This window comes from Schistocerca americana, chromosome 7, assembly GCF_021461395.2.
Source record: "Schistocerca americana isolate TAMUIC-IGC-003095 chromosome 7, iqSchAmer2.1, whole genome shotgun sequence".
NCBI lineage: Eukaryota > Metazoa > Arthropoda > Insecta > Orthoptera > Acrididae > Schistocerca > Schistocerca americana.
Window position 1 is genome coordinate 356795219 of NC_060125.1, and position 23150 is coordinate 356818368.

General features: G+C 38.7%; 1 protein-coding gene across 3 annotated transcripts in view; it reads left to right on the top strand.

Moving 5' to 3' along the window:
* LOC124622026 (S-phase kinase-associated protein 2-like) overlaps positions 1–23150 on the top strand; it is a 188268-nt gene that overhangs the window by 110181 nt on the left and 54937 nt on the right. For all 3 annotated transcript variants that reach the window (XM_047147582.1, XM_047147580.1, XM_047147581.1), the window contains exons 6-7: positions 323–506; positions 14995–15299. In XM_047147582.1, coding sequence (XP_047003538.1) covers positions 323–506; positions 14995–15299 — 489 coding nt within the window. The remainder of the gene's footprint in view (positions 1–322; positions 507–14994; positions 15300–23150) is intronic.

Here is a 23150-nt window from a genome sequence, read left to right on the forward strand (position 1 = left end):
CTTGCCAATATTACATAGTAGTTAGCACAGCACATAGCAGTCACTAACAGTAGATTTTCCAATTTTTTCGAAATTCAGTTGATAGATAGATAGATAGATAGATAGATGCTTATTTGCTCACAAGTATGGCTGTTGCCAAGGTAATGAACCATGACATTTTTACAGCACTTAATTACTTTATATCCCTGCTATTATTATGCAGTAATTTATTATAAAGCCAAATTTGCCCATCTTTGGTGTTCTCTAACTTGTTATAAGTAAGAATGTGTGAACTTTATGGTGCGTGTTTTTATTTCATTTGTACTTATAATCCATTATGCAGGTCAAAAGCTGACATCTTTCTGAGAACTCAGTCACCAAAGTACCTGAATAAAATTTTAAAAAGGATGCCTCATCTACGTGTATGTGCCTTGCCATTTGAAAGGCAAGCAATTGAAGCTCTGTCCACCTATTGTCAGAACATTACAAAGCTGGAGATTATTACCTGCTCTGAAGTTGACACCATAGTAAGTTAAAACAACTTTTTGAGATACATGTTTGTAGCATTTTTAGCATTTTTGAAGTGTAAACTTCAGAATGAAGGAAAGTCTTTTCTTCTCATCCCATCCAGTAAGTCTCCCCTGACCCAGGATTGTGGGTGACTTCTTATAACTCTTCCCATTTCCTAACCCTTGTCAGTCCTTTTCCTTCATTCCTCTTGCTTCCACTTCAACCCTTCTGCCAGAAGAAGTAGCCACTGGCTCTGAAAACTTGCACCAGGGTGGCTACTCAACCTGGAAAAACCAGGAAATATCAGATGATAGTAAAGTTCTGTGAAAATCAGGAATGTTTCACATATTTATGGAATTTTTGGTTTGTAGCTTTAATAAATGATGTGATTTTGTAATGTCGTACATAACTTATATAAGATATGCTGAAATGTTTGAACTGTGCTATTAATGGTGAATGTTAGAAACAGAGTTTGCATTGCGCAGCTCATTAACACAGATGTAGGTATTTCACTGAGTGGCAGATGAAAAGCATGTAAGCCACGCAACCAGGTGACATCAAGTGAAGTAAAGTATTTGTTCCACAGTGTGGCCGGCATCTGTTAGTTTTTTGAACCAGGCGATGTCACAAGATGCACAATTTCCCCACCTGACAAAACGTATGTTAGTGAGTTGTGCTTCATTATTTCCTGTTGCCATTTTCTTTTCAGTGTATATTGAATGGTAAGTTTTGAATTTCAATTAGTGTTTTTTCTGCTTCTCTCTCTCTCTCTCTCTCTCTCTCTCTCTCTCTCTCTCTCTCTCTCTCTCTCTCTCTCTATCTCTCTCTATCTTTTTTCCTTCATGGCCGAGTTTGGATGGAGTTTAGTTTGGTTTTTAATATTTATTTATGCTTGTTTGGTTAAGATTATAATATAACTTTAACTAAGATTAATCATGCCATTTTTGTAATTAATTAACTAAATAATAAGAACACATCTTTCACAGATGATTGCTGGTGGCAGGTGTGCTTTCAGCCAATCATGGTACTCGATGAAGAATGTTCAGTTTGGTTAGGTGAAACAAAAAAAAAAAAAAAGACACATATTGTGCTTACTGTAAGCTGCTTACTGCAGCTTAAGTAATACAGGTACAGTTGTGTTAACAAGTCATATAAAAGGGAAGAAACGTAAATTGGCAACTGAACTTTCAAAGAAATGTTCACCTGTTTCTTGTTTTGTCAAAAAAGAAGCAAGTTGTGCCAAAGAGTCTTTACATCTGGAAAGTGATGACCAAGTAACAAGTACAATGCAACATCTTTTTCATCAAATACCACTTCTGATTGTTCATGCAAGGGAAATTCTCTAAAAATGTTTTTATTATAAAAGCAACCAACAAAAGCTGAAATCATATGGTGCCTGAATACTGTGATTTAGCATATGTCTTTTTGCAACATAGCAGATACTGTTCCTCTTTTCACAATGATGTTTCCAGACAGTGAAATTGCACTACAACTGCAGCTGCAGCGTACCAAAGTTACATACACAATTGTCCATGGTCTTGCTCTATATTTTGGGGATATCTTTGCAGAAACTGTAAAAGAATGTGACTGTGTTATTACATGCTATGGTCGAAGTTTAAATAGAATTACTCAGAAGCAACAAATGGATTTGATACTCAGATTTTGGAATACTGAGAAAAACGAGATCTCTGTGAGATGTTTAACATCTGTTTTTGTGAGGATACACATCAACCAAAGACCTTTTAAGCCAGCTAAAAAGTGGTTTGGTTGAAGAAAACATGAAGAAAGTTGTACAAATATCAATGGAGGGTCCGAACATCAACTTGGAGGTTGTTGTATGGTGTAGCAATTAATAGCAAATACTCGTCTTCATTTCTCAGTGGTCTCTGTTACTGCAGTGGCTGTAAAAGAATTTGCAAGTATCTGCCCCAGCAAAATTTGCTACAGCTTCCTGAGCTAGCTAATGGTTTGGTAGAGCCAAGAGAAATTTCAAGAAATTCGGGTTGACATGATGTTCTCTTTTAGAATTACATATTTATTGTGGAAAAAAAAAAAAAAAGAAAAACTGGCTCACAGAAACCATCTAAAAACTGAGACTCCGATGGCTGATTCACCACTCCTTATATATTATTTAATGATTATTGACTAAGTCATCCATTACTAGAAACAGGAAATTTATAAATTACTTTCGTAAACATGCTTATGTGCATCATGAATTACATATTAGTTTGCTCCTCTCACCTTGCAACAAAAAAATTACACAGCTTTTGGCTTTTAGTATTGATATTCATTAAATGTGTTTGATAAAAATGCTTTTTATAAATTTGCTTATATCATGAAAATTATTGGTTGGAGAAAGTTCCTAACATTTGCATGGAGTCATTCCATGAATCCTAAAACAAAGCTAATTTCACTTCTTCTGAAAGGAATTCTGGAATTACAAAATGAGAACTGTTTATGTTTTATGTTGAAGTATCAATTGGTGACAGACAGACCAGTGTAGTTGCTTGCTAAATCCAAAATGAAATTAATGACAGAATTTGAATCAGTATAATAAATTGAGTTCTAAAATGACCAGATGAATGAAATAAGATTGTTACAAAGTATATATAACCCTCTGAATGTCACAGTCTCACATCTGAGGTCAAAATTTCATGTTTCACTTATCCTAACAATTTTATATTGGTGCGGTTCAAGGTATTGCGAGAGTTAACAAATATGTTAAAACAATTCCAGGGTGCAGTGCTTTTAAACATTGGTAACTGTGGTTTACACTCCACTAAATAATTCTTTTAAAGCTGGCTTTTAAAAATACTGATTGAAATATAGTAGAGTTTTTACAACCATTGTATTATTTATTGAAGAATGTGCCAGCAAGAAGAGCTGATTACATTAACTCTACAGGTTATTGTACATTCCCACTTAAGTTTTGCTCAGTGAGATGGTTGGAAAATGTAAATGTAGCAGAATGAGTTATTTTTATCTTGCTGAATTCATCAGTGTTTGTTATAAATGTTGTTCAGAATCACAAAGTGTCAGAGACCAGTCACGGTTTCAAAGCAAATTCAAGATAAATTTCTTGGGGCAAAATTGGCATCTTTTAAATCTGTTGCTCCTCACTTTGAACCATTTTTAAGAGAGTTCCAAATTAATATGCCATTAGCTCCATTCTGTACAGTCTGTTGACAAATATTTGAAGGTTTTTATGGATTTCATCATGAAAGAAAGTTTTTGAACAGCTTATCTTCCTTTCCGAGTTGACCTGACAATGTAAAGTAATTTTATTCCTTCAAATAGTATTTATCTTGCTTTAGCAACAAAAAATGAGTTAAAGAAGGTTAAAGGCATCATTGATGTACGTAAGCTGCAGTTCGAAAATGACTATTCAATCTGGATAAAGTTACTGTTACAGAAGTTAATGGAGAAGTCACCATTAAAAATTTACTTTGATACAAGCAATTTCATTTTTAGATGCATATTTGGAAGCATTCAAAACAGCATGAGCAACCATTCATGTACATTAATGCTTTCAGCTTCTGATTGAGAAAGAATGGCTTTCTGGGATGCAGGCTGATAATGCTGAGCACCAATTTAAGGAGTTTATTGCACTACCAAGAATAAAAGAAGAAAATGTCAATGTACAAATGAAACAAAAGTAGACTGAATAACCACTGGATCAAACTTTTAAGCTTATTTGGGAAGAGAAATTTCCTGAGTAAAAGTGTATTGTAAGATTTATTTCCACACTTTCTCATGGAAATGCATCAGTACTCTACAGCAGGTTTTTGATGCTGTTATATCTTCCAGAAGGATAACAGAAGTTGAAATAACATAACAGTTGATACATGCCATGAAAAATGCTCTTTCTTGTTATATAGAGTCACTGGAAAAGGACAAAAAAGAAAAAAAGGAGAACAAAAGGTAAAGGTAGAGTATTAGAATAGAGAAAAAGTTGTAAGTATTAGCAGATACTGAAAGGAAAGTGCCACTTATTGAAGAAAAAAGTGCAAGATCTTAAGACGTTGTGTCACATATATCTTTCTTCCTTATAGACAATATTTTGAAAAGCTACATCACTTACTAATGTGGGTGTTTTGGCATTGGTAGATACCTCGTACCTCAGAACTGTTTGTGGTATAAATGTACTCATTTCACATACTCCATATGCAATGATGCAACAATAAATCTTGAGCAAAACCTCTAAAAGGGTATACTAATTTTTTTACAACATTGTATTTTCAAAAATTGACTGTTTTTGCTGATATATTTGACACAGAACAGATTGTTATGGCCCAGCACCTGGGAAGAACCATCTCAGAAATGGCAAAACTGATCGGCTGTTCACATGCTGCTGTTGTGAGCATCTGTGGAAAGTGGTTGATAGGCAGTAATACCACTAGTGGGAGATAAAATGTTGGACATACACTCCTCAACAGGAATGCAGAGGTTGGAGGCATGCCCACTGTGTTAAGCACAACAGGCTGTGATCCGTGGCAGATCTAATGACAGAGTACAATGCCGGTGAAACCCAAGTGTTTTGGAAATTGCTGCTGTGTGCAAATTGTTCAACATGAGGCTCCACAGCAGAAACCCTTGCATTTCCCCATGTTGACCCAGTGACATCATCAGTTATGATAGCAGTGGGCGTGGTATCATTGACATTGGGTCAATGGAAATGCATTTCCAGGTTGGATGGATCACATTTCTCATTACACTAGGTTGCTAATCATGTCCAAATATTTCATCATCCAGGCAAACGGCAGCTTGAAATGTGCTCAGCAGTGTGGATACAGCTCTGTGGAGGCTGTATTAAGCTACAGGCAACTTTCACTTTTGTTTCTATGGTACCTTTGGTGGTGGTCAAAGGCACCATGACAGCTGTGAGCACTGAACATTACTGTGGACCATCTGCATCCCTTCATCTTGATGTCTTCCTTGATGGTGATGGCATCTTTCAGCAGGAAAACTGCCTGTGTCAAGGCCAGAATATTGCTGCAGAGATTTGAGAGTGATAGTGAACCCTTTAATTTCTTGGCCAGCAAATCCATCTGATCTGAACCTGATGGAACAAATATGAGACAGTATCAGATGCCAGCACACTGCCCACAAACCACTGGCCCATAATATACAGAATTTGTGTTACCTGCACAGAGACATCCAGTGCCACATACCTCCAGAAACTTACCAAGGATGTGTTGAATCCTTGTCACACAGGTAAAACATCTTTGATTGATGAGTTGTGTACATTCAGATCTCTCATAAAGATAAGTGGATAAATGTGTAATAACAATTAATGAAGACAATATTATATCATAAATAAGTAAATTAGTACCTATTGTTAGTTATCTATTGAAGGTTTCACTTTTATTTGCAGATTTTTTTTGGAAAAAGAAAACATATCATAGGTGCGAATTTTGTCCTAGGTTTTGTTTACATTATCATATACTGTAAGTTTATAAAATACTGTTTGCATTGTCTGTGTATTTGTTACATGCTATCCATTTGACTCTCTAGTAAATGCCAAAGTGAAAAAGTTTGGAAATAAGTGAAAAGTTCATATAGTGTAGGCTCAATTCTCTGTTAAACTATACAGATTTAATTGTTTCTATTTTTTCAAAAGTTTTGAATTAGTATCCAAACTTTAGGCCCAAACTTTCTGAGAAATTTAATAAATTAATTGAGTAGTTAAGAAGTTATTCTTGCTTAATTTAGACTAAAACTAAAATTTGTTTACCATGAGTGGGAAGTGTATGACTTACCATAGGATTATTAGTTCCGGGATGTAGTGTGAGGGTTGTTGCAGTTTCTTTCATGTGGGTGACTGTAGTGGCACTGGAACTGTGGAAATGAACAAGGCTCATTGGCTTTGCAGGATTTGTTGTAGAGAAGGAAGATAGTGGAATGGGAGGAGAACATTGTTGCCCTTCAGGGGAAACTAGGTAAGGCAAAACAAGATCTGGAAAGGTTAAGGGGGGAGAAGGGAAATGAGAGGCGGGAAGTGACAACAGGTTATAGAAGAAATAGTAATAGGACTTTCTAAAGCAGTTTTGTTGTTACTGTGGATAACAGGTTTAATCTGTTGTCACAGTTGGCAACTGATGAGCCACAAGTAGATGTAGGAGTAGACAGGACACAACAAACTTTAAAAAAGTGTTTAACACTACGACCACTGGCAACATTTTGGTAAATATTTCAGTTTGGCCATGACTTTGTTTCTACATATTGTAAAAATTGGTTTTAACCTGATAAATATGATGTGATCAGATATGATACACATGGCCCATTTTAAACTGGAAGCTTTATATGGCCATGTGCATCACTCCTGATGCACACTCATATATCTGAGGAAGAGGTTATTACTGGAAAATAAAAGCTCCAACTAGCTGTTATATAATTGCTTTAATTTTTTAAAAAAACCTTACATTTTTACACAATTAAGCATTGCAAGAAAACAGTCCATGTACATGAAACTCTGAGTACAAATTTGGCATTTCAATGAGACCTGCTTCCTATGTTAGATAGCATGCTTTCACCCACCTACACCGAACGAGGTGGCGCAGTGTTTAGACACTGGACTCGCATTCGGAAGGACGACGGTTCAATCCCGCGTCCGGCCATCCTGATTTAGGTTTTCCGTGATTTCCCTAAATCAATCCAGGCAAATGACGGGATGGTTCCTCTGAAAGGGCACGGCCGACTTCCTTCCCCATCCTTCCCTAATCCGATGAGACCGATGACCACGCTGTCTGGTCTCCTTCCCCAAACCAACCAACCAACCAACCCACCTACTTTGGGGAGTTTGTGGTAACAGCTTTTACAACGTCCTCTGACTGGAGTTTCAACCAGTTTGTGATTGCCATTCATTGATGTCTCCTGAACATCATCAATCCCGAGTAATGCATTTGCAGTAGCTTCACAGAAAGTAATTATACCCATATTTGTTTTGTAATTTGAACATACAAAGTATGAGCATTCACAAGAGTAGTATTGAATAGTAATTCAAAGCCCACTTTCTGGTACCACTTCACTGACTTTCTAAGCATGAGCCATAGGTTTTCTTTTGATGTGAAAGATCAATGTAGGGTTTGGCTGCATTGTAATTCACAATTGCATTCGTTTTTTTCACTTCACCTCTCCTAGTTTTCACTGCCACAGGCTCAGGTTTGTGTGTGGTTGTCATAAAAATGACGTCCCTCTTGTCACGCCACTTTCAACAACCACCTTTGAGTTGCTTTCCACAACCACTATTTCCTCCTTCTTCATCATTTGTGTGATGATAGTTTTCGGATTTCCCCTTCTTTTTGCACAGAGTGTTTTCATCAGATGAGTTTGTTTTTCTAGAAGAGTGTGTGCCAAGTTCATATACGTGTAAAAGTTATCTATGAAGAGTGTCCTTCCAGAATTCAAAAGCGAATCCTTTAACTCTAAAACAATTGCTGTTGTTACATATATAACATTAACTTCTTTTCCACAATACACTTTAACATTCCAAGTACATCGACCTACATCACATACAGTATATAATTTCACTCCATATTTAAAACGTTATCGAGGAATGTACTGATGAAATCATAACCATCCACGAACTAGAACCATTGTTTCATCGATAAAAACAGTTTCACATGGAACAAAAGCTTCCTGGAATTTTGTGTTCAGATGATTTACAAACTTCCTGATATTGAACATTTTATCATGTTCATCTATGTTTTCATTGTTGCAAAAATGTATGCAACTGAGGAACAAATCAAACATATTTCAGGACCTAATGGAAGACACCTGGTTTTTGTGAAGCGGATTCTGGCACCAATACTCATCCATTCTTAGCTTATGATCAAGCCCCATCTGAAACGTAGGCTCCGCAAATTTCCTCAAATCATCAGTGGTGATATCACTCCATAAAGTCAGTCTGGATGATGGTGATAATGTTTCTGCAGCTCAGTATAATGGTTTGTTTCATTCACTATGAAATTGCACATTTCTTCGTCAAGAAAAAATTTTAAACATCAATGGGACAAATATTTGCAGGTAGATTGTCCAAAAGTGCATTGCTTACTCCACAGTTACCAGAAAAAACAAAATTGTTTAGGTTTCCCTGTATATCAGACCACTTTATTTGTGAAGTAGGGAGCCCACAAGCACAAGAGATCTCTTCAGGTGACAGCTCACTTTCACTGTCTTTTTCAGTGGAAGATGAAACTTTGTTTGCCCCATTTGTAGACGTATTATTTGTAACTTGCAAGTATACCTTTTGTTTCTTCAAAGGAATTACTTTATCTTCACTACTACTATCACTCAAGGAATGAGCTTGGTAACCTGGGCCAGAATCACTACCACTTCCAAACAGTGATCCATCAGATAAACTTGATTCCTCCAACCATTTTCAGATTTTCTCCTCTTGTGAATCCATTTTTCACCGAACATCCATAAAATCTTACTGAAAACAACCACTACACAACACCACATATGTAAACAAAATGTCAGTGCCAGCAAGGAACACACACTGACACTACAGGTAACAATTCCTGTCATCTATTGCTCCCACTAAAAAAACCAACATCACAATCCTTTTACCACTGGCTGGTATAATGTGACACCCATATGATTTCAATGCAGGTTTGATCGTGTAAGCACCACAGGCAAATACTCATGAACCTTCACATGATCGAATGTGATGCACAAGGCAAAAACTGAAAAACTGATATGCGTCAAATATGACGCACATGGTGGTGAAGGTATTAAGAAGTAAGAAGTCAGCAAAAGTTGTGAAGAAAAAGAAAGTTTTGTTGTTAGGTAGTTCACATAGTAGAGATGTTGGCCAACTGTTGCAGTCTGAACTAGGGTCAGGTTACTAGGTCACAATTTTTTTAAAACCTAGTGCAAGTCTGTACCAGGTGACTGAGGATGTAGGTTCACTATGCAAAGACTTCACAATGGGAGGCACCATGGTAACAGTGCATGGGGCAGGCAACAGCATATACAGGAACACTAATTGTTCAGTTGAGGGTGACCTGGTAAGGATAGCTTCAGCAATGAGACATACTGGTGTTCTGAGGCACTATGACTGGCCTCATTTAAACTCTTCTGTTAGGAGAGCTAATTTCGAACTGGAATGGCTTCTTGGATCAGGTATGAGGTCTCATATTGGTGTTGTTCCTGTTGACTTTGTCAGCATGTGGGACTCTACTAGGCATACCCTTCACCTCAACAGGAAAGGGAAGGGAAAATTGCATGGGTTAATAGCAAATGTTCATACAAACAGCCCATAATTGAAACTGGAGATTTTCAGAAATTGACAAGAAATTTTGTCCAACCAGTTGTAATTCAGCCTGTGCACACAATCAGTTATCCTTATTGCATCAGAATATGTGAGGACTGAGAGGTAAGCTTAATGAGTTGCTTATTTGTATTGAAGAATTAGAGTTGAAAAAACCAGTTGATATAATCAGCCTCTCTGAACGTCATATGACAAGTGGTATAGATGTGTTAAGTGTTACAGGATTTAAGTTAGCCTCTTACTTCTGTAGAGAAAATATGGAGAAAGGAGTTGCCACATTTATCAGAAACTGTTTTAATTTCAAGAATATTGATATTAATAAATATTGTTCAGAGCATCACTTAGAAGCATGTGCAGCAGTAGTAGTATTCTATAATAAGTCCTTTATAGTAGTAAGTACATATAGGGCACCTCCAGGAAACTTTAATCTCTTCATAAAACATCTGGAAGCTCTGTTGTCCCATCTCACAGTAAAAAACATGGAAATAGTAGTTGCTGGTGATCTTAATGTAGATTTATTGAAAAGCTCTGTCAGTGAACAATTATTGCAATCAGTAACACTGTCACTCAATTTAATGCCTAGTGTGAACTTTGCAACTAAGGTATGTAAATGCTCTGAGACTGCTATTGGTGATATCTTTGTAGACAAATCTAGGGAAAAAAGTCATATCACAAAACCTATGCTAAATGGGCTATCTGATCATGACATACAGCAACTTGTGTTAAATGTTGAAACATGTCAGGATATAACACCTGTTAAATCTGTGTACAAGAGGGTAATAAAGCAGTTAAAAATTAAGAATTTTAGGAGATTGCTCCAAAACACGAACTGGATAGATGTTTACAATGCTTCTGACTCAAATGGAAAATACAAAGCTTTCATTAATAAAGTTACTTCCTCATTTGGAAATTGTTTTCCCTTAAACGTAACTCAAACCAAATATAAGTCTAAAAATAAACCATGAATTATACAAAGAATAGAATAAAGGTATCATGGGGGGCAAAAAGGAAATTATCTACTATCTAGGACAGCCCTGGTGTTAGAATTGTAATGTGTTACAAAGAATACTGCAAAATATTGAAGCAAGTAATCCAGAAATCTAAGCAGCTTCATTATGAGAAAAATATAATTATATCAGGAATCAAAATAAAAACTGTATGGGATATAGTCAAGACAGACAAACGGGACCATAAAGGAAGAGGAGCAGATAGGCTCTAAAAATAAATGAGATATTGATAACAAGTGCATGTAGTGTTGCAAATCTCTTAAACAAGTACTTTGTTTCTGTTACTGTCAGCTTGAGGTTATCATGTTCAGTAAACAGTGCAATGGAATATCTGAGACTAGTCTCTTCAAATAACTTCAGTGAAATGGAAATGACACTCACTTCTTCCAAAGAAATAGAGTCCATCATAAGTCTTTAAAATCAAAGTATTCTAGTGGTTATGATAACATCAATGAAGTTAATCAAAGAATGTTCATGTTAGTTGAGTTTTTTGTCTTAAGTTACTTGTGTAGCCAATCTCTTTATCAGCAGAACATTTTGAGACTGGCTAAAATATACGGAACTTAAGCCTCTTTACAAGAAAGGGGATAAAGAGATACAGTCAAGCTATTGACTGATTTCACTTTTGGCAGATTTTTCAAAAATATCTGAAAAGGTTGTGTTCAAGAGTCTTCTTAAGTATCTAACTGCACATAATATATTGTCCAAGGCACAATTTGGGTTCCGTACGAGTTCCGATGTAGAGAAGGCATTTGTTACACAACAAATTAGAGGCTACTGGTATTTTCTGTGATGTGTCAAAAGCCTTTGGCTGTGTGAATCAGAGCATTCTCATAAGTAAATTAGAATGTTATAGTGTCATTGGCAGTGTTATAATGGTTTGAGTCTTATAAAACTAACAGAAACCAAAGGGTGTCACTGTGAAATACCTGTGGAGTAAACAGTCAGTCTTCATCTGCTTGGGAATTAATTACATGTGGTGCTCCTCAAGGTTCCACCTTGTGTCAGTTGCTTTTTCTTGTGTACGTTAATGACCCCTCATCTGTTACATGCCAAATGCTAAGTTTTGTTTTGTTTGCAGATGATACGAACATTGCAATAAATAGCAAGCCAAGTACAGATTCAGAAATGGCTGCTAATCAAATTTTCATTGACATTAATAAATTGTTTAAAGCTAATTCAGTGTCAGTAAACTTTGAAAAGAACGTGTAGGAGATTTTGTTCCAGCATGTGTGTGTGTAACATATGAAGACATGCAGATAGCAGAGGCTGACAGTGTTACATTTCTGGGATTACAACTTGATAGTAAATTCAGTTGGGAAGGGCATACCACAGAACTGCTGAAGTACCTAAAAAAGTCTGCATTTGCAATGCAAATGATGTAAATACAAAATGATGTAAATACAAAAACAAACCCAACCACCCAGGACGCCCCATTGTGGCCGATTACTGTGCCCCCACTGAGAGAATCTCTGCTCTTGTAGACCAACACCTTCAACCTATTACCCAGAACCTATCCTCCTATATAAAAGATACCAACCATTTCCTCGACCGTCTTTCCACAGTTCCTGTCCCTTTACCACACGGTGCCCTGCTCGTTACTATTGATGGCGCCTCCCTGTACACTGACATTCCTAATGCCCATGGCCTTACTGCTGTCAAAAACTACCTTTCCAGATGCCCTATGGAATCCAAACCAACAACCTCCTTCCTAGTCTCCATGACCAACTATATTCTTACCCACAATTACTTCTCCTTTGAAGGCATTACCTACAAACAAATCCGCGGTATGGCTATGGGCACCCGCATGGCACCATCCTATGCTAACCTATTCATGGGCCATCTAGAGGAATCTTTCCTAAAAACCCAGAATCCTAAACCCCTCACCTGGTTCAGATTCATTGATGACATCTTTGCTATCTGGATTGAAGGTGAAGACACCTTATTCACATTCCTCCAGAACCTCAACAACTTCTCCCTCATTTGCTTCACCTGGTCCTACTGAACCCAACAAGCCACCTTCCTAGATGTTGACCTTCACCTCAGAGATGGCTACATCAATACCTCCGTCCATATCAAACCTACTAACCACCAGCAATACCTCCACTTTGACAGCTGCCACTCATTCCATACCAAGAAGTCTCTTCCATACAGCCTAGCCACCCGTGGTCGTCACATCTGCAGTGACGAGCAGTCCCTCTCAAAATATACCGAGGGTCTTACTGAAGCCTTCACTGACCATAATTATCCTCCCATCCTTGTACAAAAACAAATCTCCCGTGCCATATCTTTCCAGTCTCCCACCAACTCCCAAAGTCTCACAGTCCGGCCACAGAGGAGCATTTCCCTTGTAACTCAGTACCATCCGGGACTGGAGCAACTGAATTACATTCTCTGTCAGAGTTTCAATTACCTCTCGTCATGCCCTGAAATGAGAAGTGTCCCGCCCACTATCCTTCCCACCCCTCCTACCGCGGTATTCCGCCATCCACCGAACCTACACAATATACTCGTCCATCCTTACACAACCTCCAATCCCTTACCTCATGGTCTATACCCCTGTAATAGACCTAGATGCAAGACCTGCCCTATACATCCTTATACCACCACCTGCTCCAGTCCAGTCACTAACATCACCTATCCCATCAAAGACAGGGCTACCTGTGAAACCAGTCATGGGATTTACAAGCTAAGCTGCAACCTCTGTGCTACATTCTATGTAGGCATGACAACCAACAAGCTGTCTGTGCGCATGAACGGCCACCAACAAACTGTGGCCAAGGAACAAGTGGACCACCCTGTTGCTGAACATGCTGTCAAACATGATATCTCTCATCTTAATGACTGCTTCACAGCCTGTGCCATATGGATCCTTCCCACCAACACCAGCTTTTCTGAATTGCGCAGGTGGGAACTTTCCCTATAATACATCCTACGCTCCCATAACCCTCCTGACCTCAACCTTCATTAGTCACTGTCCTCACCAATCCAGTCCTCTCCATGTTCCCATTCCAGCACTACACAGCTGTCATTTCACCGCCACACCCAGTCTTTTAATTTCTTTTATTTCTCTCCTTTCCGCTACTTATCCCCTCCCCCCTCTGCACCTTTTCTCCTGCCCTCCGTCTAAACTGCAACACTTGACTGTCCGCCACTCCCACCATACTATCCCTCCCCTTCCCCGCCCCAGCCTCCTCCTTACCCCCACCCAGTCGCCACTCCCATCATGCACTGGTGCTGCTGTTCGCAGTGTGGTCTCAGCTCTCCGAGACTGCAGATGTGTGTGCAAGTTGTGTTTATGTGAGTGTATGTGTGCGTGTATGTATATGTGTCTACTGCTGACAAAGGCTTTAATGGCAGAAAGCTTTAATTGTGTGAATCTTTTTATTGTTCCTATTGCGACTCAGCATCTCCGCTATATAGTGACTAGCAACTTTCCTTCTCTGGTATTGTTACATTCCATCCTGGATTTTCCATTGTTTGATTTTTGCAACAGGTAAAATAGTCAGCCAGCAGTTTTTTGCAATTTGGTATGTGAGGTATAGCAATTACCTGTTGGAAAATGAGAAATTAATCACAGGCATACTTGCAGCTCTGCACTGTATAAATTTCCCAACATTTTTTTTTAAAAAAAGTGCTTAAGCAAGTGAAAACATTCTCTTCCAACAAAGCAGTGCACTTATTTCATTTGGTGGATATAGCCATGGTCATGTTCCTGAGTAGTTGTCTTGATGGATTTGTCATCCACACTGTTCTCTAGGTTTAATGCTTCTCTACCATTCCTTCATAAACTATATTACTTAATCCAGAATGAGATTTTCACTCTGCAGCGGAGTGTGCGCTGATATGAAACTTCCTGGCAGATTGAAACTGTGTGCCCGACCGAGACTCGGTCGGGCACACAGTTTTAATCTGCCAGGAAGTTTTATATTACTTAATGATATGAAATTGACATATAATAAAAATGTCTTGGTATCAAGGAAACTCCTGTTTAGCCGAACTCAAGTGCATCCCCCCCCCCCCCCCCCCCCCCCCCCTGTTCCCCACGCACATTGGGTAGAATGAATAAACAAGAAGGTAATTATTGGAGAAAGGGATCTGATCAAATGAAGACAAATTTAAGAGATAATTTGTATGACACTGAACAGAATTAAATAATTTAAAGTATCTGGCTTTGTAGTCACTTTTTATGCTGTAGTGAAAAGTGGTGGTTTTGTGTTACAGACTCTGACAAACTTAGTGGAGCGATGTCCCCTGATTGAAGTCCTGAAATTGCCTGTGAGCTTCATGACAACTGAGTGCTTGGCAGAACTGATCGCACATTTGAAATATCTTCAGGCACTCAGTCTCCATGTGGACATCAGCAATTGGTATTCACAGCCTGTGGTCCTGCAGCCCTTAGCAAGAAACTGCAGCCGGCTTTGCAAGCTTAATCTGTGGTGCTTCACCCTTTCTGACATTGGATATTTATTTAAAGCACAGCCACCTTTGGAAGAACTGTCCCTTCGCTGGACAACTGAAGAAAAGAGGTTAGTTTGTGCATAGGAGATCATTATTGTTTCTTTGAGTAAAATATAAATTACATAAAAGTCACAAGTGTGTAATATTTTATTAAGTAAAATGGAGTATTATGTTTAGTGCTCTGCCCACTTTGAGTAGCATGCGAGGGGGTACCAAAAAGGAACTCAACTAATATTGTAGTGTGCAAAGTTTTTGTAATACCATGTTCTGTTTAGGAGTATACAGAGCTACCATTCCCAAGTCATTAAGCCAAGCATCATTGCTAAGAAAGGTTGCATGATTTTTTTATTGACAGTTGTTTTTTGTGCATGTTGTTTTGTTAATGGCTGATTGTCATGAACATGCTGACTTATGAAATTTCGCTTCTTGCTCGGAAAAACTGGCACAGGAACTCTTGAAATGTTAAAAATGGTTTACAAGAAACTCAAATCTTTGAGTTGTTTTCCCACTTCAAAAGACGAGAAATATCTGTTTATTGCAAATCTTTCTCTGGTCGTCCTTCCATGGTCTTACCAATGTAAAAGTTCCTAACCAGTACAGAAGTTGAAAACATTCACAAAATCATCCTGGAAGACTAACAACAGACCATTGAAGAAGTTGTGAAGCAGTGAAGAATGACATGGAGTTCATTTCAGCAAATTTTAATGGAAGATTTGGCAATGAAAAGTGTGGCTGCCAGTTTCATACCTTGACTGCTAACTGCAGAATGGAAATAGTGTCACAAGGAAGCATGCTGTGCTTTGAAACACAAATTCCAAAATGAACCAAGCTTTTTTCTAAAGTCATTACAGAGAACAAATTATGGTGCTATTCTTACGACACTGAAAAGGAGCAACACTGAAGCCAGTGGAAGACTTCAGATTTGCCTCATCTCAGAAGAGCTCGTCAAATGAAGTCAAATATCAGAATGAAGCTGATTACTTTTTTTTATGTGTTAGGAGTTGTCCATCAGGAGTTTGTTCCAAAGGGGCAGAGAGCTACCACTTCAATTTCCAGCCACATAGAAAAAATTTTGAGTCCAGAAAACTAGCCATTTATATCATTAAAAAGTTGCTGGCACATTTGTGTGTGATCTATCTAAGAAGGTAATACACATTAAAAGATATCAAGCATTAAGTTAAGTTCGTATGTGAAAAAGGCAAGATGAAAATAAATGAAACAGAACTAAATAGAAATTACAGCAGCAGTATCTGTAGAAACAATATTAGTGCCAAAAAATTGGAGCAGATTTACAGCTTACCTGAGTTTGAATCTTTTTCAGATATTTTTTCCTCCAATCCAGAATCATTGAATTCTTGCTCTGTAGCTTCCAAAACATCTTGCTCGCTCAACAAACCTGACATATTTGTAGCAGAATTACAGCAGGCAGCCAAATCTAATGAAAATGCACACAAATCTCATAACAAAGCAAGCACACAGTGGCTCAGTCAGTTGGAGCAACTCTTACATTTACTGCTGCTTCTTTCGAAATAATTCTAGAAATTGACAACAGAAGATAGCACCTGTCGAGGGACGGGTAATGAGATGTCCATACATTCTTTTCATATGAAACTACAGTAGTCCAGTTTTCGAGTGATAAGTGGCTCATACTTCATGAACGTTGCGGTCTGAGATATACTCCTTTCAGTGTGGTGTACTGGCTCCCATTGTGCTCTGCCTTGGTTGCCAAAGGTTTTACTAGGCTTTTTGCCTGAATGTTTTGAAAAGATTGCATAACAATTTTTGGTGGAAGAGACCTGATTTTTCCTGTTGAGTGACTTGTTTTTAGCAGAAATGGAGAATAACATGTTATTACATTATATCTGTTACAATTTTTCAAAAGAATCTACATAAGCTTCTTTAAGGGAGTCACTTACAACATTGTTGTCTGCTGTGTTAGCACCATCATTCACCACCATGAGATGAAAAATATTGCCCATGAAGTCTTGTCCTTCAGTTTTTGGAACAGGAAGAAGTGACATGGGACAAGCTCATACGAATAGAGTGGATGCGAGAATACTTGTGCTGTGTGACGTGTGTCCTCTGAGGTCACAGAGGTGAAATGACCCATATTGCTGAAGAAAGTAGCCACCATCTTCTTTCTATAGCTCCTACTTCTCTAAACTTTCATGGATGGTTTGTCACTTGTAAAGCGCCATGCTGAAGACTGCCTCTTCGTTTTGGGGCCATAATGGTACACCCATATTTTGTTATCTGTGATAATATTGTAAATGTCTTTAGACCTCACTTTGCCAAATTTTTCAAGTATAAAACGACACCAATCCATTCTTGTGTGTTTTTGGGCTTCTGACGGTGAATGGGCCACCCAGTGGACACATTTCTTGGCTGTACCTAAAAGATCGTGAATGATAGTCTATGCTGCAGTCCATCCAATGTTTAGGGCCCCTTCAATGTCAAAATGAGAGATGTGGATCATCATTGACCATTTTACTCACAGCATCAATGTTTTCTTGGGTCACTGCCATTGCTGGGCAATTGGGATGAGGTTCATCGTGAAGAGAACCAATTTCCATTGATGGCTCTTGAAGGAGCAGACTCACTAACGATATGTTCCAGAGAAGAGTGGCATTCTTCTGCATTTAATTTCTGTTTAATTCCTGTGTGTAGTCATAGTATATCATTGCACAAAAATTGAGGCACAACAGATCCAACTTGGACTGTGTCTAAGTCGGTACTGCCTGTGTTTTCACGCACCATTTGCAGAATGGCTTAAAACCCATTGGTGAGAGAACACTTCAGGTTCAAAATGTGACTCTCTTTCATGGTACCAGTAACTGAACAGGAACGCAATTTCCTCGCTTTAAAGTGCCTACAGTGCAGACCCAGATCCTCAGCATATGGTGTATCAGACAGTGCTGCCAAGATCCCAGCTGTGTGTGATGGCAGGAGATGCAACAGTCCTGGGTCCTTAGATTTTTGAATTTTTAAATTGTAGGTGCTGTAGCAGTGAAGACAGCTGGAGGGCTGTGGTGTTGGTGTCATTGACTATGGTATTTATGTCAGTAGGCTGGTATCAGCAGTGGGAGATGTGTCCACTGTCAGAGAAGTGGCATTGCTGTCAACTTTAGCCAACACAGTATAAAAATGACACTGCTTGTTGCAGAAACAAGCTGACAGTGATTGCAGTGCCATAGCTATGATAGGCCTTTAGTGATAGCAGCTAGGATGTTGAAGAGTAGGTGCCTCACATGGGTACTAGTAAGGTGCCACCTGTGCAACTGGTGGAGTGAATGGCAGTGCAAGTGGTGGAATACCCTTAGAAAAGGCTTGTCTATGTGTCACCTCTGTTGTCACATGTGAGCTGCTACCACAAATATATGTTTTAATTGCACAAGTGACTCAGGGCCTAGAGTCTGACCTCAACCCTAACAGCCATAAAGACCTTGCACTGCAGTTAATTGACCAGCTGCAACAAAATATTGTGTGACCCTGTCAACTGTGGTGATAATGATGGTGGGAGCAACTGTGCATGCTGGTGCTGAGGGCTGGATTGTGCCTGCTGCTGGTGATGGCGGCTATGACCATCAGTACTGCATCACTGGCCATCGATGAAATAAACTAAACAGTGCTGTTGTTGGCGACAGCTGCTGTGATGCAGAACAACTGTTGCTAGTGGCAGTGGCAGGCAGACCAGTGAGGGCGTTGCCCTGCTTTCCTGGTCAGTCACTGTAGAAGCCGCAGCAGTATTTAGTCTGACACAGTGGTGGAAGCAGCAGTGATAGTTTCATTAATAGAGGGGACACGAATAATGTTTATCAACTGTAGATGTATGATGGAGATATTGCCGTTCTGCTTAAAGTTTGTAATGCTTGTTGAGGAACCTGACAAGAGCTCATGCATTCCTTACCCAAGAAAAGGAATGTATTGCAAGTGTGATTACCTGGATCAGGACAACAAAAATGAAAATTGCTGTTATCTTGCGAGTACAATAGTACAGGAAGAATCGTATTAGCAGTACCTGAAAGAATGGATGGAAGTTTTCAAGACTGGTAAGAAGTGGGTTTCTGTGGTGACTTTGTAACACAGTTTCACTAGATACCTGTATTAGAAATTTTGAACCCAAAAACTTGGACATTGTCTAAACAAAAACTGTTGTTGATGGTAGCATAACTCCCAGCCATAATGGAAAGTGAATGTGATATTTTTTGTATTCTGAGTTAACTGCTGTTTCTCCTACAAATGGAATTTGATTGTGTCCATCACCAAACAAGTGATGTGGTAAAGGGAGGAACACTAGTGTAGTGAAACAGTGGTATATCACTGTGTTTTTAGTTTGCTCATGGCTCAGAGTCTACATGGGAGGTAATGGTTGGTTGCCTAGGCGAAGTACAATTTGAAATGTCTAGGATGTTGAGATAGTGCTAGTCTCCTAGCAATGTAATACTATATTAATTTCCATATCCTTTGCAAAATGAAAAACTTTAAAGAGTTGTTTGTGTCTGTGACATACTGCCACAATCTGCCCCCATTCTGACATCAGTGCTCATGTCACTTTAAACAATTTTGATAGAACTCATATCTGCAATTGGGTCCTGTTGCTACCATGGGATCAGAGAAGAAGGACAGTTGTGCTGCATGGGAGCAGTCACCGCACAGATAGGAGCACCTCTGTTGGCAGTATAATGGTGCATCACTGAAATCTTCAAGCCCATTGACAGTGAACTTTTGGAAGGATTATTCTGAAAGTTACATTCTTCAAATGACTATAATGAATTCCTGTAATTGCTGCGTGGCAGTCTGTGTAATTACAAATGCCTGAGAAATTGATAATACCTCTTCTAACAATGGATTGGTGGGATTCAGCACTGCCCTGGACCACATTATTTTGGTGCCTCAGGCAGTTTTGACAGGGCATTAATGACTTGTGATTTATAAAGATAGTGTTAGAATGGGAGGGGTCCAAGAAGAGTAGCTGTGTCATAAGGAAACATTTATAGCATGAAAAAGAGTGTTGCTGTTCATGAATTCTTCATCCAGAATGATCCTTACAAACAAATCACAAATATGCATTGTGGTGTAACATATCACTCCCCAGAGTGGTGTGTAACCCTATGTCTATCTAGCCAATGAATGGTGGTCACAGTAGTTGTAACCATATAATAATTTAGTAGTTAAGAATTGAAAGCTGTTTGTGGGTTTATGTCATCTACAGTTTGTCATCTCATTTGTATAACTTCCATGAGTCGGCATCTCACTTTGGAGAAAATGCATGTGCCATGACAATGCTGAATTACTTCACAGGATAACGGATGTTGTCTGGAGAACTGTTATAAATGCCATTGGTTTAATGCCAGTCTCTTTGGCATTTATTTACTGGCAGTGCTCTGATAAATGTTGTGTGTAACAAGAAAAGTTATTGTAAATTTGAAATATAATACATATGTGTTATTCATAATGAGAAAAGTTACTGTACATTTGAGAAATACTATAGGGAGAAATTGAATTAAAAGATACTTCTTATTCATTGGTAGAATCTGGTTGAAGATTCTTCAATTGTAGCACGAGCACAGCTGCGGTGATAACACAGTCAACCGAGCTACATTGGCACAGTCCAGCAAGAAAACTAAATTACAGGTTGTGACAATAATGGATCAGAGGGTATCACAGAGTGTAGCTGTATCTTCCAAAACAGCACCTCCTCAAACATTGACTGTGCTGGAATCGGCCGTGTTCCAGTGCTCAGACTGACAATACTCTGATCCGTCTCCTCTAAATCTAACACACTCAGAAATTTTAAGGTAACTGGAACCAGAAATACTCTTGACTTATTGACTTCATTCCTTTTAGTTCGATGTGGAGCATAGGGCACTTATTAGAGCTCTCCATCTGACCCTGTTCGTTGACACCTTCTGGATGTTACTCCAGGAGTGGCCAACGGCTGCCACCTCAGCTTCAACAGTCCTGCGCCAGGTCAACCTTGGTCTGCCTCTCCTCCTTGCTCCTTGTGGGTTCCATTCTATAGCCTGCTTTGGAATATGTTGCGGGTCTCTTCTCAGGACATGTCCAATCCATCTTCATTTCCTTTCTTTTATGGTTATCTCGGCTTTCCATTGTTGGATGCATTGCCATAATTCTTGGTTTGAGATAACATTTAGCCAGTGTACTCCCAGTATAGTCATAAAATATTTAGTGATGAAGGTTTTTACTCTTGTTTTAACCTGAGAGAAATGGAGAGGTATGCAGTGGACTCTTCTGTCCCAGACTTTCAAGTATATGAGTGAGACGCTTAAGGAATTGGAAATAGAAGCTTAGAGAGTTGGATTAAAAATAAACATTGCTAAGACTGAAGAGCGTAGGATGAACAGTAAGAACAAGAATGCACTAGCCATGAAAGAAGAAGAGATTGAGAAGGTGGAGAGCTATTGTTATGTGGGAAGTATTGTTTCCAAAAATGGAGGGGCGGCAGAAGACGTCGAAAGTAGGATCAAAAAGGCAAAAGGGGCCTTTGCTCAGTTGTGACCAGTTTGGACATCTCGTGAAATATTGATGAAGGTAAAGCTTAAAATCTCTGACTCAAATGTAAAATCTGTTCTCTTTTATGGGTGTGAGACGTGGAAGGTGACAGCACAAATTAAAACAAGAAATACTCTACCTCTCTTCAACTTGGTGGAACATTATGTTCACACATGCAAGTAATTACCCAGAAACTATAACATTATCCATTAACTCAAATCAAACAGATTACCACTGATAAAATATTCTCCTAAACAAAGTGAACAACTTCTGATGTGTTTCTACCTATTAATGCAGTGGTTCCCAACCTGGGAGAAACTACCCCCTGAGGGGTAAAATGAAATTTTCTGAGAGGTAAAAACTAAAAAATTCATTTCTGTTTCAGTTGTGAAACTAAATTATTTTCAAAAGATCATTACTATTATCACAGTTTTGTAAGTCCCTAATGTTGATTATATAAGTTATCAATAATTATGTTTTCTCAGTTAGTAGCATTGATGTGGTGGAGGTTACAGGTTCCTCACATAGTTCACCCATTACACAGATGTTGTGCTTTGTCCTGTACATTGCTGATGATAAAAGTGAGACATATATGTACCAAATGCTAAACATCTCACAAAAACAAGTGCTAAATATCTCACAAAAATGTCTTCTCCATGTTGTGGATATTATCTGCAGTAATCCAGAAATTGCTTTATTACTTGCTTCAAAACAGATAAATGAATTAATTGACAGCATGACACAGCAATAACTACATAGGGCCTATTATAGTGCTGGACATAGTTTTATTATTATTATTAGAGTGGTTAAGAGACAAAGCATTAACAACATGAAGTCATCAGGTTCAGAAGTAAGGAGAGCAGCTATGAAGTGATTTGTGAACAGTAAGTATAGTGCACACATCTGAACTTGTTTGACTTTAAATGGGGTTGCACTGTGCAGGTCAAGCAAGTGCTGCAAAGGAGAGGAGAAATGCAGGGGAAGCGTGTTTTGTAACAAGTGTATTTCTCACTGTGAATAGTTAGCTTTCTTTTCTGAGAAAGAGTTGTGGGTAGCACTTGTGATGCACCATGAATTCCTTCATCATTCACACGCATGCACTTGCACGCGCAAACTTGTGTGCGTGCACACACACACACACACACACACACACACACACACACAAAATATTATCCATCTTTCATCATTTTAAAAATAAAAGTGTTCCAAGAAAAGTCTTTCATTCTACAATTTAGTTAGGTGCTAAAGTTGGTGATAATGTGTGGGATTGGGAGGGAGGGGGGGTGGGAGGGAGGGGGGGCAACAGATGGCAGTGGGGATGAGGGTACTAGCTAACGTCTGATTGCACTCAGGGGTAATGATCTAAGAAAGGTTGGGAAGCACTGTACTAATGCAATGGTGGTTAA